Below are 14,264 nucleotides of genomic sequence, written 5' to 3' on the forward strand. Positions count from 1 at the left end.
ATGAAATTAATTATCATTGCTAGTAATCCCTTTTGGCAAATTTAATGAAAAGGCCTGCCATCTCAAAATCCATCGGTACCACACTTGTTAAAATTACAGTGGCAAACTCAATCAAGAACCTATACAAAAATATTCAATGTAACTTTCATTAAATAATTGCCACCAAGACCAATCAGGCAAAACCTTAGGGAAAAGTGTCAAATAAATACAAGAAACATAAACAACAAATATATATATTTTGTGATCTGCCATAAAACCTTCTTTCCTATAGGGCTTGACCAGGGCAGTTTTCCCTAAGGCACAATTCAGGCCTAACAGATGGATCATTATACCAGTGGCCTTGGAGGTCAACATGCAAGCTGGATCAGATGAATAGAAGCATATTCCTGAGCTGCAAACCTTCCTTTAGGGTACACACACAACTATCTGCAACCACAACCTATGTTGGCTGGTTAAGGGGAACCAACACAGCACACCGACTTTAAAAAAGTCAGAATTGTACTTGTAAGTCAAAGGTAGAAATGACTGCTAACAATCAAAGGTCCTCAATGAAGCTCCCCCTCAACACAGTTCTGTGCATATTCCAGTTGGGTCAAGGGGCAGTATACGGATCTCCTTCTGCTCCACTATCCACACCCAAATCTGAATCATGCAGACAAAGGTACAGGCTGCTCCATTTTTGAATTGTTCATGTCTGCTAGGATCCAGTGAACCAATCCCATGGCTGTGCAGGGAAGAATTTCTCCATGCAGTTACGTTCCTTGGGATACTTTAGAATTGAATGTTCCCTTCCTTTTCCATTGGATGACAGCCTCCTTCGAACACCACCTCCTCCAGAAAAACAAGCCCATCCTCCTACATGGCCTAACACAGTTTGCAAGTCAGAAAACAATCCCAGTACCCCTTAGAGGAAAATACAGTTAAAAGGTCCACCTGTTCTAGCAGGTGTTTGTTTTATCAGATTTTTTTTCTGATGCCTCAGTTTTATATACTGTACTAATCTGTTCTTATTATATTAAAGGGGGGCAGAAATTCTACTGTATTTTACGCATGCTTTCAGTTGTTATTAAGTACCCTGAGTGGTCCATAGGCACCGGAATGGCAGGATATAATGTTTATACAAATATTAATATAATAATTGAACCCAAAGAAGGTAATCCAGCACCCAAAGTAAGCAAGGTAAAGGATCTCCGAATCTCAGCCTGCTGCTGGATTTGCAGTACAGATATTAAGCATTAATTTTCACATTCTACTTAAGTGGGAAAAAGGAACATGCTATTCAAGTGTGATGATATCATTTTTCAACAGTTGAAACTAAGAACACAACCCTCCCAGGATTGGGATAACAGGGCCTGAATTCTGGGAAGGCAGAGGCTCTCTGGGGGAGTGGTTCTGAAGTCCAGGAAGTTGGTAAATTGCTTGCTCTGGATGAGGTTACACTCTCCCTGAAGGGTAGGTGCTCCTGGATCCAGCTCTGTGATTTCAGGCACAGATGTCCCCAGTGGCTAAGACTGTCTTTTTCCAACTTCGATTGTTAAGACAGCTGAGGCCTTTCCTGGATCAGGACAGTTTGACCCCAGTTGTCAATGCATTGGTAACCTCACAGTTGGATTTCTGCAACACACTCTATGTAGGGCTGGCTACCCCTGAGAATGCCCAGAGGCTACAGCTGGTGTAGAAGGCAGCAGCTAGGTTGCCTGTGGAAGCAAACTACTACCAACTTATAACACTTTGCTCAAGGGATTTGCACTGGCTGCCAATCTGCTGTTGGGCCAAATTCAAGGCTTTCATACTAACGTATACAGCCCTATACAGCTCAGGACCAGGTTACTTAAGAAGTCACCTAATCCCTATATGGTTACTTAAGAAGTCACCTAATCCCTATATACTCAATAGGCCACTGTGATCTGCAGGAGAGCTCCTCCAAGTTCCACAGTAATTCAGAGCAGGGCTTTCAGTGCAGCTGCTCATTTTGTGCAACCCCATACCTGCTGAGATATAACAGGTGCCAGCTATCTGCACTTTCCAGAAACAATTGGAGACGTTTTTGTTCCAACAAGCTTTCCAAGCTAGATTAACATAGATTTTCCATGGCTTCAAAATTTCCAGAATTTTTAAATCTCTACTTGAGACCACTCTTGCCCAAGTGACCGATGATGCTGTCACCAGTTTGATAGGGGTGTGACTTATAGGGAGCACATACAAGATTCTACCTATAAGTTTCAGTCCAGTCCAGCGGAGATTTCCCAAACTTGGTCAAATATGCTCAGGGATTCAAGCTTAAGGATTGCACTGCTTATTTTCCCCTGGGGCAAGGTTCAGCTCAGTAGTGTATGGCACAACAGCTACACCATGATATCCCACACACTAGTTTTGTTGAGCCCAAAGCTCAGGAACTTCTCTTCAAAGCCATCCTTTGGAAGTTTTGCTTAACTCCTTTCTAGTGTTCAGGGCTTGAACGAAAAACAGATGATATTTCAATGCGATGGTCAAAATCACACTAAAAATCAGTTATCCAAACAAAGGGGGAAAAGGCTGTTTTGGAGCTATATTAGATCTAACTACAGGATTCTATTTCCAAATGATTCTACCTAAAGATTTAACTGCATTTTAAGTAATGTTTTCCAAATAGGAGCTGAAAAACTTGAATATAACCCTTTAGTTATAAGACTTCCAAAGCAGCAAACAAACTAAACTCGTAAAATACATACAATTAAATTCAACAGTAAAAACAAATGGATTAAATCAACAGTAGGATCAGGTTCAAAAGCCAGCTCAAATTAAATACTGGAAATCCTGAACATGATTCATCTGGTGCTGAAATAGCATCAAATTTGGTATCAGGGAAGCCTACCTGAAATGGCATTCAAAGTATGAGGTGCCACAACTGAAAAGGCCAATTTTACCTAACTACAGAAGATGAGGAATCTCAGATTAGTGCCCCTGAAGGAAACCATAACATCTGGGCAGGTTCACGTGGGAGAAGGCAGCGCTACTGATATCTAGGGCACAAGTCATTTAAGACTTCTGAGGGAAGCAGCAAACAGCTGGTTTCAAATTTGCCTGGTCAGTAGTCAGTACCATAATTCAAGGATTGAAGAGAGATAACCCATTAGCTACACCCAGTTAGCAACCTAGCAGCTGTATTTTAGACTAACTAAAGTTTCCAAGAAGTATTCAAAGACAACCCGATGTAAAATGCATTGCCACCTGAAGGTTCCTTGACCGTGGATAACTATGGGCTGGTTATCTCTGTCCACAGGGAGCCAAGCAGAATTAAGAGATGTAGCAAATTTTCTCAAGTTGAATCTCAGTCCTCCAACTATCCAAGGCCCCTTATAATCATCCAAATAATCATCAATAGCATAAGAATTACCACTGATGTTCTTCAGGTGTTACATATACAATCAGATAATAGAAATTAATAACATGTTGCAGAGGTTTGTTTTCTTTATAACTAAATCAAGGTACCTCATCATTGATGACCTTCAAAGAGCTCTGCACTCCTTAGAATGGAGCAGTGGATGTTTCCTTTCCAGGGGAGCAGAGAATTTGTCCTCCCACCATTTCTGCGCTGCTGGCAGCATTTGCAGGCCTCCACAAATTTAGACTTTGCTTACTTATGGCAAAGTCCATAAAGAAGTCTCCCCATTCAGTTCTTCCTTTGCTCCAGGAACTGGGAAAAATAGTGAGGGGAACTCTTAGCATTTTCCTCTTCTCCAAATCTCTGTGAAAACTGATAAAAACACCCTTGCCTTTGCCATGCACATAGCATAGCAGATAACTCAGGGGAAGAATACAGACTTGATTCACTTCATATTGGGCATTTTCAGAAGCAGTACATGCTTTTTGCTACTTTTACAGTGCAAAGTGAAAGTCTGACCTCACCCCCTTCCCTACTTTCTTGACACGTGCCAGAGGTGTTGGAGGTTTTTGTTTTCAGTAACAGTACAGTAAACAATCCTTCCCACTGGAATTCAGAGAGAACATGTGGAGGGAGGGGTTATCTTTGAGCAGGATATAGGCAACTACTATTGGGTTATGACCACTGGCAACTAGATCTGTAGAGCCATGACCATTTGTCTCACTAATCCTTTGTCTGCAACTTTCAAATGTGAGGAAGATGAAGGGGAGAGCAATAAACAATAGTTATGAACTACCAAACTGATAACCTGGTTTACATGTATGCTTTGTGACATCCAACACAAATTCCCAAACGCAGCCAACCAGTTTCAATGAAAAACCATTAAGTGACAGATATGTTCTTAAAACATATAACCTAATACAGCTGTGCAAATGAAACTATACATGTTACTAGCCCAGAAAAGTGTTTACAAGCCCATCTCTCCACACATGCCAACACAGGCTACCTATGGGGCACACCTGCTATCTCTCCTGCCCCTCCCCAAAGCACACACTCAATTTACAAAAAACTGCCTGTGATAAGACAGGGAAGTAGCTTTTTAGAAGCATGACCAATTTTTTTTCCACAGAACATTAAAAATGCATTTTCCCAAGTCCTATCTCACACCATACCTGGAAGACAAAATGATAGTTGTGCCCTCCACCCACTCCCCTAATTCCAAGTACTGAATGTCCAGCAAAGTAAAATGTTATTGAAAAAGGACAGAGGTCCGGTGAGATAGCAGCCTGCTGCAGGAACCAGAAACAGATGCAAGCTCATGGGCCAGGGCTTCTTAACACCCCCCAGTCTCTAAACGAGTGAGTCAAAGGGGCTGAATTCTGGTAAAGCAGTAGTACATGTTCATTTTCACCCTGCTTAACCACCTAGCTGTAAGTTTAAACAAAATGATTGTTACTTCTTGGATAGTATAAAGACACCCTTCACATATGTGTCACTCAAAAAGTCCCTAAACTTTTTTTTACTCATCTGATCACATGCACAGAGGTATGTATCACAAATGTGATACATCTCAGAACTGCACATATCGCTCTCAATGACCCTCATATGGTAGACTGCTTCTACGTTATAATTATTCATTTTTAACATGAGGTAATGAATGCCACTGTGAAAATCTCAAGTTTACAAACTGAAGAGGCAAATCTCATTTATTAGCTATAATATCACGTGTTAAATAAGGACTATCTCGGATAAAATTTTAAAGGATCTCTTAACCTTAAATCTATTTCATGCTCTTGCAGATACTGAACAGCATTAGCACTCTTAGCTAATTTGTCTATAGATTGTTTGGATTAAATATGGTTTTATGTGAATAATCTTGAACATACAAGAAAAGTGTTCAAGAACTACATAAGCTATTTTCCCTTGCTACATAGAACATTAGTTATTTCCCCTTCATCTTCAAATGAATCAAGGTTCTAGTTATTTATTTAAAGGGTTCAAGCATAAGATAGGTACTTTGATGTAAGAAATACTGCTGTTAAGTCAAGCCAGACTGTATACATTTTCATTGCAAACTGTAGCTGCAACTAATGGTTGTGTTTAAAATCTCAGAAACCACTTCAAAAACTTTATAATACTGAAGCTGAAATCCCTTGTTTTCATTATCTATATTCCTGATATTTTAAAGTCCATTTTTCAATTCAGTGTTCACTGCTTAGAATAAATACATTTTCGCTGAATGATACACTAGGCCCCCACTGGTAGCAGGTTACAGACTCCCCAACTCCCTGACTACACAGAGAACAGCAGCATCAGAAGCACTGTTCTTTCAAATAAATGTGACATCACTCATGCAATCAATGTCTTCTCTACTCAGTGGGAGGGAAGGAGCATATGAACCTTCTACCAATCTCGCCACATACTAAGGTTTGAGAGCAACAACTGCATCTCAGTAAGCTCTTGGAGGATGACGACTCAGGTATAAATCTCTTTCCAGTTCTGCCATGAATGCACTGGGACAATAATTCCCAACTATTACTGTGAAGATAAAATGGATTCTATACCATTTTGACCAAAAATAAGAGAAATGACAGTAGAGTATCCGTTGCAAATCATTCTGATAACTCATGGTCATTTCAGGCTCATTGTGGAAACTTATGCAATTGTTATGTGTTCACTTACAAGAAGACACTCAATTCAAATCACAAAGTTTCAGAGGTGAAGTGTGCCTACATAAAAGATTAGTTCAGAGAATATAACCCCAGATGATTCTCATTCTTAATCAAGCAGTCTGAGCTGCTTCAGGGAACTCCATGTTGTTCTGTACTACAGTAGGGCCTGCTTTTCGGCGTTCCGCTAATATGGCGGCTTTCAATTAGAGTAAGGCCCCACTCATACGGTGCTTGTTCCACTTTTACGGCGTTTTTTTGGGTGTCAGGCACCATTCTATTGAATGAGTTCCGCTTTTTGGCAGGTTTCACTCTTAGGCGGGGGTCTGGAACATAACCCACCGTATGAGTGGGGTCCTACTGTATAACCTCTGTTTCCCCAAAGCTAGTTCAAAGCAAGCTGTTTTTGTCTGACCTGTGACAGAGATGAGGACTGGCAAATTCAGAGCAATGTATACCACTTCTGTTTGAAATACTGAGACACTAAGCTGCCACACTTCAGAACTTTCAACTTCTGTAATAGTTAACTTTTATAAAGATCTAGAAGTGAAAATTAGATACAAAGAGAAAGAAAAGCTCAAAGGTGTACATGTACATGAAAGCTACGTAACACACTAAGACACCTTCATTTTTCATTATCTGCCATATCCATTTGCCAGACTGTAAACAGCTGTAATATTGTAGAATAAAATGAAAACTTTAAAAAGTTAAACACAACTGAAAAAATTGAGTCTACAACACATGGACTTTGTTAACTTTAAGGAGAAACATTTGATCAATCTTTGTGGATGTACAGTATAGAGTTGCTGAATGAGAGAAAAGCTGACACAAAAATATAAAAATCAAATGTTAGCACATTTAAATGAATCCTACTGAAACAAGTCATTAGAGAAAACATCTATATGTAGGGTTATAGGGCTCCTCTTAATTATAAGAGGAGTTGTCAGCTGCATCAAAAATGTCCCTTATGTATAAAGGCATATGGACATGAGGCAAGTCTGATGAACTGGATGAGTACACCAAACATTTCTAATCTGCTGAACATTTACTGTGCAATTCTTTGCCCTATGGGGCTTTATGAAGTCATAAATGTGTGATTTAAGCACATTAAACAAGCAAGCCATTCTTTAGCACAGATTTAGTGCCCATTTAGTAGCTGCTTTTTATAAACAAAACAAATTACCTTAAAATGGATGGGTGACTCTAGGACTCTAGATAAATGCAGCATTAAAAACTTCAGAAGGCAATTACTGACTCCATATCATCCAGGGAAGAATGTAACATTTATAATCAGATCTGTAAACCACTTTCAACATTTACATTAACTGAAATGAAAATAATTAGAAAAAATGATGAAATTTAACTTAGCTCAGTTTTCTAATCTTCAGGATCAATATTCAGATTCTATATTTAAGACCAGCTATTATTAATATTAACAGTATACTCTTCTGTTATCAACAACACCACTCCTGGAAGATATTGAAAATTACTACCATTACTGGCACCAGCCAGATATATTTCCTCAGTTTTGCTGAGCAGAACAAACGTATAGAAAGCTATTATGGAAGCTATTAAAAAAGATGGGGCAAGAAGATGCAGGATCCCAAATTTCAACAGAAAATGCAGTGTTGAGCAGTAAGTCAATGACACCCAATTATTTAGACCAAGGGATACATCATACATTATATTTTCCACCAGAGGCATCTGAGGTACAGAAGAGTACATTTTGAAACATGTCTCACAGAGATGTTAAGGCTTGGAGGAGAAAAACAGAAAAATGGGGGGCACCCCCCAAAGGGCTTGAGGTCCTTCAATTTTCATATTGAAAAACTGGAAATTTTGGAGAATACTGAAAAAGCCTCCTATGAAATATTTTGTGCAATAAGGCATTTTATTTACTCAAATATGTATTATTTGTATTTTTTATAAAAACCATCTATAGCATTAGAGAATGACAATTTGTATGTATACTGTAGACCAGGGGTTGCCAACCAACCTTTTCGGGCTATGGGTACATTTGCAAACTGGTGGAACTGTCATGGGCTGTACATACACCACAATCTAGTCTACTGGCTATAATAGAATGCTTCTTTCTAGCCTAATTTCAGTGAGGATAGCAGACCCAGTAGGCTCCAGGGAAAGCCTCTCTGGCTGCATGTGCACCTCTATGTGCTATGCTGGTGACCTCTGCTGTAGACATACAGGGCAGAATACAAGAAAGTGCTTCCGCTAACACAAGAATTTTGACTCTTCCCTCTCCTCTCCCCATGTGCCTCCTGCAACTTCCCCAAATCTGCTCTGGTTGGTTGAGGGAAGCCCCAGAACAGACTTAGGTGACACACAGGAAAAGAAGAGGGAGAAATTCCACTGTGCAGCCAAAAGGCCTTCCAATCTGGCAATACTGTGATTTGTGAGGTTGTTTCTGTCCAAATAATGCACTTTTTATTTACTACAAAATTTTATGGTTTCTACTTTCACTGATCCCCCCCCCCCGGTTCTCAGATGCCAAGAACTAAGATACATGCGCTCAGGTAGCATAGTTTGCAGCAATATCTAACAGCACTCTCTTTCCAGAATTGGGTATATCCCCAATTTTGCATGTACAAACTTAAGACCTTTGAGATTGGGTATATCCCCAATTTTGCATGTACAAACTGCTTAAACCTTTGAGATGGCAGTCCTACTCATGCTTACCTGGGAGTATCCAGCACTAAACAGTGCGGGTCTTACTTCTGAGCAAAAATATATAGGATTCCTCTGCAAATGTTACAAATATTGTGAACAGTACAGTGTTATATGCTAATTAAGTTTTAAATGATGCATTTTGTATGTTGTAAAAGCAGTAAAAAGATTGGTAAGAAAGTATGTATTGCACATATTTTAGCTTTTCTTCCAAATTCCCCCACTCTACCCCATGGAGGGTCCTGCTGCAAATACATATAGTGGTGAGCCAAAGGGTCTATCCGTGTACTAACAGGACACTGTACACTGTGCACTTAATTTCCATGCACTAATTAACTGATCGTGGAAAGTACCTTTCGGGGGGGGGAAATTAAATTATTATTAAGAGGTTAATACATTATGGAATTTTATTTTTTTAGCACTATCTATACAAAAAACTAATGTCCCACAATATATTCTTCCTTTATTCTATACTTTTATTATTGATTTTCTATGTGATTAAATAGATTCATGGTGCTGTCAAATTCTGGCTTCCAGAGACTTGTCAAGGTACTTTTCTAGTATACTTTCAGAACTACATTTTTTTTATCTTTAGACCACCAAGAACATCATTACAGCAAAAGAATGAAAAGAAAGCTTTCTATTTTACATCTAATAAACTTCAAGTTTCCCTCTATTCAGCAACTATCTCCTAGGAACTGAATTAGCTTTAAGAATTTCAATATTGTCTCAACGCTACAACCTGCATTTTTGTTTGAAATTCATCACCAGTTAGTTTTCATTTAATAGGGTTATGTTGTTTTTTACAATAACTAAATAAAAACAGGTGTACATTAAATTCTAGTAAGTCACCAAGATTACAATTTTTCAACATATTTTTATTAGTTTGACTTGAATAAAAATATCCTAAAAATTAAGCAATAAACTACATATTAAAGAATATTCAGAATTCTAGCAGATTTCTTTTTTTATATCTGTAGCACATGATACTGAGAACAGAACTAAGAACCACTGGTCATCCAGAAGGTTGTTGTGCCAATATAAGCATTTCTTATATACACATGCCCTTTTGTTCAGAAGCACACCTGGGTTTTCAGAAGCTGCATAAACCCTCTATGTTGGTAAATTCTACACGACATGCTTGTTAGTTACACAGCTGATACAGACAGTTAGGTATTTGCTGCTCCACTGCTGAGAAGAGATGGGGGCACAGCACACATTATTCCCCACTCCTTAAGTTAAGCTGCCTTTTGAGAAGAACTTTGGAGGGGAGTGTTGTGCAAGCTTCAGAGCTAAAGCAGCCATGTTTGATAGAACAGGGTATGGGGGAAAGGAAGGATAGGAAATAACAGCATTGAGGGAAGAGGACACAAGAAAAATCTCAGCCAACTCCTCCCAACCAAGCAAGAGATTATTTGGGGTCTAAAGAGGAATTTCTATAGGAACAGGGCAGAGTCATCCCAACAACCAGGAAGACCAAATAAAGTTGTTCTCAATGACAATATTTCTCAGATCAAAGTACTTAGAGGCAGAATTGCTCTGCAAGAACAAAACACTTTGGGAGGGTTTTGTTGGGGGGGGGGGCTGCTGGTGCTGCACTATCTATAGGTCCACACGGAACCTTCACACTTATGACACACCTGGGACAGCAGGGAGCATTTGCAGCATCTCTTCTCAGGAATTACTCCAAGTACCCCAGAGAAGAAGAAAAAGGGGGGGGGTTGAAAAGAGAGAGAGAGAAGTCTCAGCCTACAAGATGGAGGAGTCATGTTCAGGCCCACAACAAATCCTGCAAGATAAGGGTATCCCATGATAGTAGCAAAACTTTCAGAAAGGTGAATGGCTGAACCTGAAACAAAGATGGAATACTGCTGACATGGAGGACGCAAATCCAGGTATAGGTACAACCCATATATTTGGGGAGCGAAGGGGGGGGAACAGCTTTTAAAGTACCTGTAGGATTACACCGTGTGGATTTTTAAAACTAAACTAAGCCAACTAGGAGACGGACGACCACAACTGGGCCTCCACCGGCCTATACGTGGGGTGTGGATAGGCTCCCCCCTGAATTGTACCCGATGGCCAATAAATTGGGGGATCGTACGGAGAAAGCCGGCCGCAGCAACACCCACGCACGCACCCACCCACCCCTGGCAACCAACCTGTCTTCGGAGTCCATGCGGCTGAGAGGCTCCCCGTCGGAGGAGATTTCGAGGCTGCCCCTGCGGCCGCCCGACGAGGCACTGCAAGTGCTGCTGCCGCCACCGCCGCTCCCTCCTCCTCCACCACCTCCGCCGCCGCTCCCGGTGCTGTAGCCTTCGTCGCCTCCAGCCCCGCCGCTGCTACTGCCCACGTTGCCGCTGCTGCTGCTGCTTCCCCCACCGCTCGGGCCGCCGGCGGCTCCTCCTGCTGCTCCTCCCGTTCCTCCAATGCCGCCTCCGCTGCCAGGCCCAGCCCCAACGCCGCCGCTGGCCCCGCCGCCGCGGCTCCCACCGTCAGGGCCGCCCTTGGCTTCCTCCTTGGCGTCGGCTTCGCTGCCGCCAGGACTGAGCGAGCAGCAGCCGCTGGACGACGAGGAGGAGGAAGAGGAGCTGGCGCTGCTGCCGGCCTCGGCCTCCTCGTCGTCGTCTTCTTCCTCCTCCTCGTCGTCCTCCTCCTCTTCTTCCTCGTCGTCTCCCTCATCCTCATCGTCCCCGTCGCCGGCCTGGCTGGCGCTCTGCGGGCTGGGCTCCGACATGCTCTCCGCCCCTTCCCCGTTCAGGGGCGGCAGCGGCGACGGCCCGGCCTCCATCCCGACGACGGGGGCGGAGGAGGTGGCTTCGTTCTCGGCCTCGGCCGCCTCTTCAGCCCCATCGCCAGAGGGAGGAGGAGGAGGCGGCGGCTCCACAAGCGGAGGAGGCTCCACCAGGTCGCTCAGCTCGGCCGCCATGGCGCCTCAGAGGTGTAGCGTCGCTCGCTCTCGCTCTCTCCCTCCCTCCGTCCTCACGCCTTCGCAGACTGACGCGGCGGCGGCGGCTGACTCACTGCCCAGATCCAGCCAGGCGCGGGAGGGGGGGAGGGGGAGGAGCTTCTGCTGAGGCTGAGGGCAGGTGGGGCGGCAGCAGCGAGAGGGCGGCGACGCTAACAGGCACGCACGCTGCCTCTCTATGGTAGCCGCCTGGGGTCAAAAGGAGGGCGGCGCCCGCACGCATCGAGAAAAAGGAGAAAGTGGGCGAAGGGAGCGATGTTTGTCAATCAGGATTGAAGTAAAAGTAGGCGAGGGAGCCGGGACGGGGTTCCGGTTTCTCTCTTCCCCCCGCGACCATCCGCTGTGTACTATACCTTTAAAGCACTTTGCTGCCCAAAGAACCCTGGGAAATGTAGTTTTTGATCCCTCACAGAGGTACGGCTTCCCAGCGCCCTTAAGAAACTACAGTTCCCAGGGGGTGCGCAGAGGACTCGGGAGAAACCTGGGTTCAAATTCCACCCCTCTGACCCATGAACCAGTGTGCTAATAGGTGTCTGTCAGACTCGTCGCTCCCACAAAATTGTTGTTTTTAAAATACATGTAATACATTATATTAAGTCGATCTTGACTTAAATGTATAAATTAATATAGGCAATCCATATGTCTAAAGAGGTATCCAAACGAGATTATTAGTACGCAGGCCTGGCACCAGCAGGTGGCCAGATCAGGCACTGGCTGAGGGGCTCTGGGGCTACTCCCACTCCATGATCCCTGCCAGCATTGGGTTGTGGGTCATGATCGCAAATCACGACAGGATGGTGGCATGGATCACAGAGCAGGAGCTCTGGACTCCTTCTGGAAGGAAGGGTGGGATATAAATTAAATAAATAACAATACTCTGAAACGACACCTCTGCCACACACTTAAATATGCCCAGTTGCTGCATCTCTTGCGTCCCTGCATCAGCATGCTTTGCACACATGCCTACCATCACCCAGGATGGTGGCAGGACCATCAACATGCCCCGCCACCATCTTAGGTGACGGCAGGCATGCTTGTTGACAGGGGTGTATTGAAGCATGCACACACAGGGGCAGGGGCCCACTACTGTCTGGTGCCAGCCCAGATTTTAAGCTACACTTTCAGACCTCTAAATTGTAAATGGGAGGGAGGGTATTTATCCTTCCAGTCTCACTGTATAAGTTTCTTTGTATCCCAAAGGGCTCACAGGATCCACTTTCATTGTCCATCTGTTAGTCCCCCCCCCCAATATAAACTGTGGACATCTGCAAATATCAAGGATTTTTCCGAAATGAACAATTTCACAAGGTTGTTGTGAGGGTAAAAATGAGGGCAGCAGCGGATAACATACACTATCCTAAGCTCCTCAGAGGAAGACAGGGAATAAAAATGTAATAAATAAAATGAGTCTACTGGCTCATCTCTAATGTAAGTTCTGTTGATTTCAATGCGACTTGCTTCCAAGTTAGTGTGCTTAGGATTGTGGCTTATTTCTTAAGCATTATATTTTGAAGCGTCCAAAGCCCATCTGTCTTTTGAGTGTTCAGAGCCCTTCCCATACTTGATCTCAGTAATCCTGATAATGATCCTGGGAGGCAGACTTGCAATATTATCCTTCTATTGCAGATAGGGGACTTACACTTAACACATTTAGCAGAACATTGGAAGTGGCTTTCTAGCACATTGGACTATTTCTCCATCTAGCCCACTATTGTCTACTCTGACTAGCAGCAGCTCTCTAAATTTTACATGGAGAAATGTTTTTGATTACCGGTGACTTGATCATTTGTAACTGGATTTGCCAGGATTTAATCTGGGATCTTCAGCATCCAAAGCGTATGCAAATAAGGCCAACCTGATTTCAATGAAATTTATTCCCATGTGAATTTATGGAAGATTGCACCCTAAAGCTGTGAGAGAGTGGTATATGGAAGGCATTTAAAACTTTAAACAGCCCAGGACCTCTTTAGCTGTATGATCACCTTCTTCAGAATGGGCTTGCCCACAGTCTGAAGCTGAGATCATATTCACTAATACGCAAAAAAACTTGCAGTTTCAGAACGTACCTATAGCCAACAGATATTTCTATCAAACTTTAAAAAGCAGCAGAATTGGGCAGCTATATAGAGGTTATCATACTTTGGACACATCATGAGAAGACATTATTCACTAGAAAAGACAATAATGCTGGGAAAAACGGAAGGGAGTAGAAAAAGAGGAAGGCCAAACAAGAGATGGATTGATTCCATAAAGGAAGCCACAGACCTGAACTTACAAGATCTGAACAGGGTGGTCCATGACAGATGCTCTTGGAGGTCACTGATTCATAGGGTCGCCATAAGTTGTAGTCGACTTGAAGACACATAACAACAAAAAATAGTGAATACACCAGGGGAGCAGGAGACCTGATCTCCTCTATGAGATATTGTACTGCCCTACAAATTTGTAAAAATGCAAACACAATTTGGGTTGGTATTTCACAGTCCAATCCACTTCCTGTGTAGCTTGGAAGAATTTGGTAACGTGCCTCTGAGCATACGGTGAGTGGTGGGTAAACCCTACTTTCTTGAACTGAGAGTCA

At 42.8% G+C, this 14,264-nt stretch overlaps 1 protein-coding gene across 2 annotated transcripts in view; it reads right to left on the reverse strand.

Annotated features, from left to right (window-relative positions):
• AEBP2 (AE binding protein 2) overlaps window positions 1-11,959 on the reverse strand; it is a 37,519-nt gene extending 25,560 nt beyond the window's left edge. Inside the window, exon 1 of one of the 2 annotated variants that reach the window (XM_061638447.1) lies at window positions 10,878-11,959. In XM_061638447.1, coding sequence (XP_061494431.1) covers window positions 10,878-11,644 — 767 coding nt within the window. In that variant the 5' untranslated portion in view covers window positions 11,645-11,959. The remainder of the gene's footprint in view (window positions 1-10,877) is intronic. The other variant, XM_061638448.1, reaches the window with a different exon arrangement.
• Window positions 11,960-14,264: the final 2,305 nt, after the last annotated feature.

Source organism: Rhineura floridana, chromosome 8 (genome assembly GCF_030035675.1).
Source record: "Rhineura floridana isolate rRhiFlo1 chromosome 8, rRhiFlo1.hap2, whole genome shotgun sequence".
Lineage (NCBI taxonomy): Eukaryota > Metazoa > Chordata > Lepidosauria > Squamata > Rhineuridae > Rhineura > Rhineura floridana.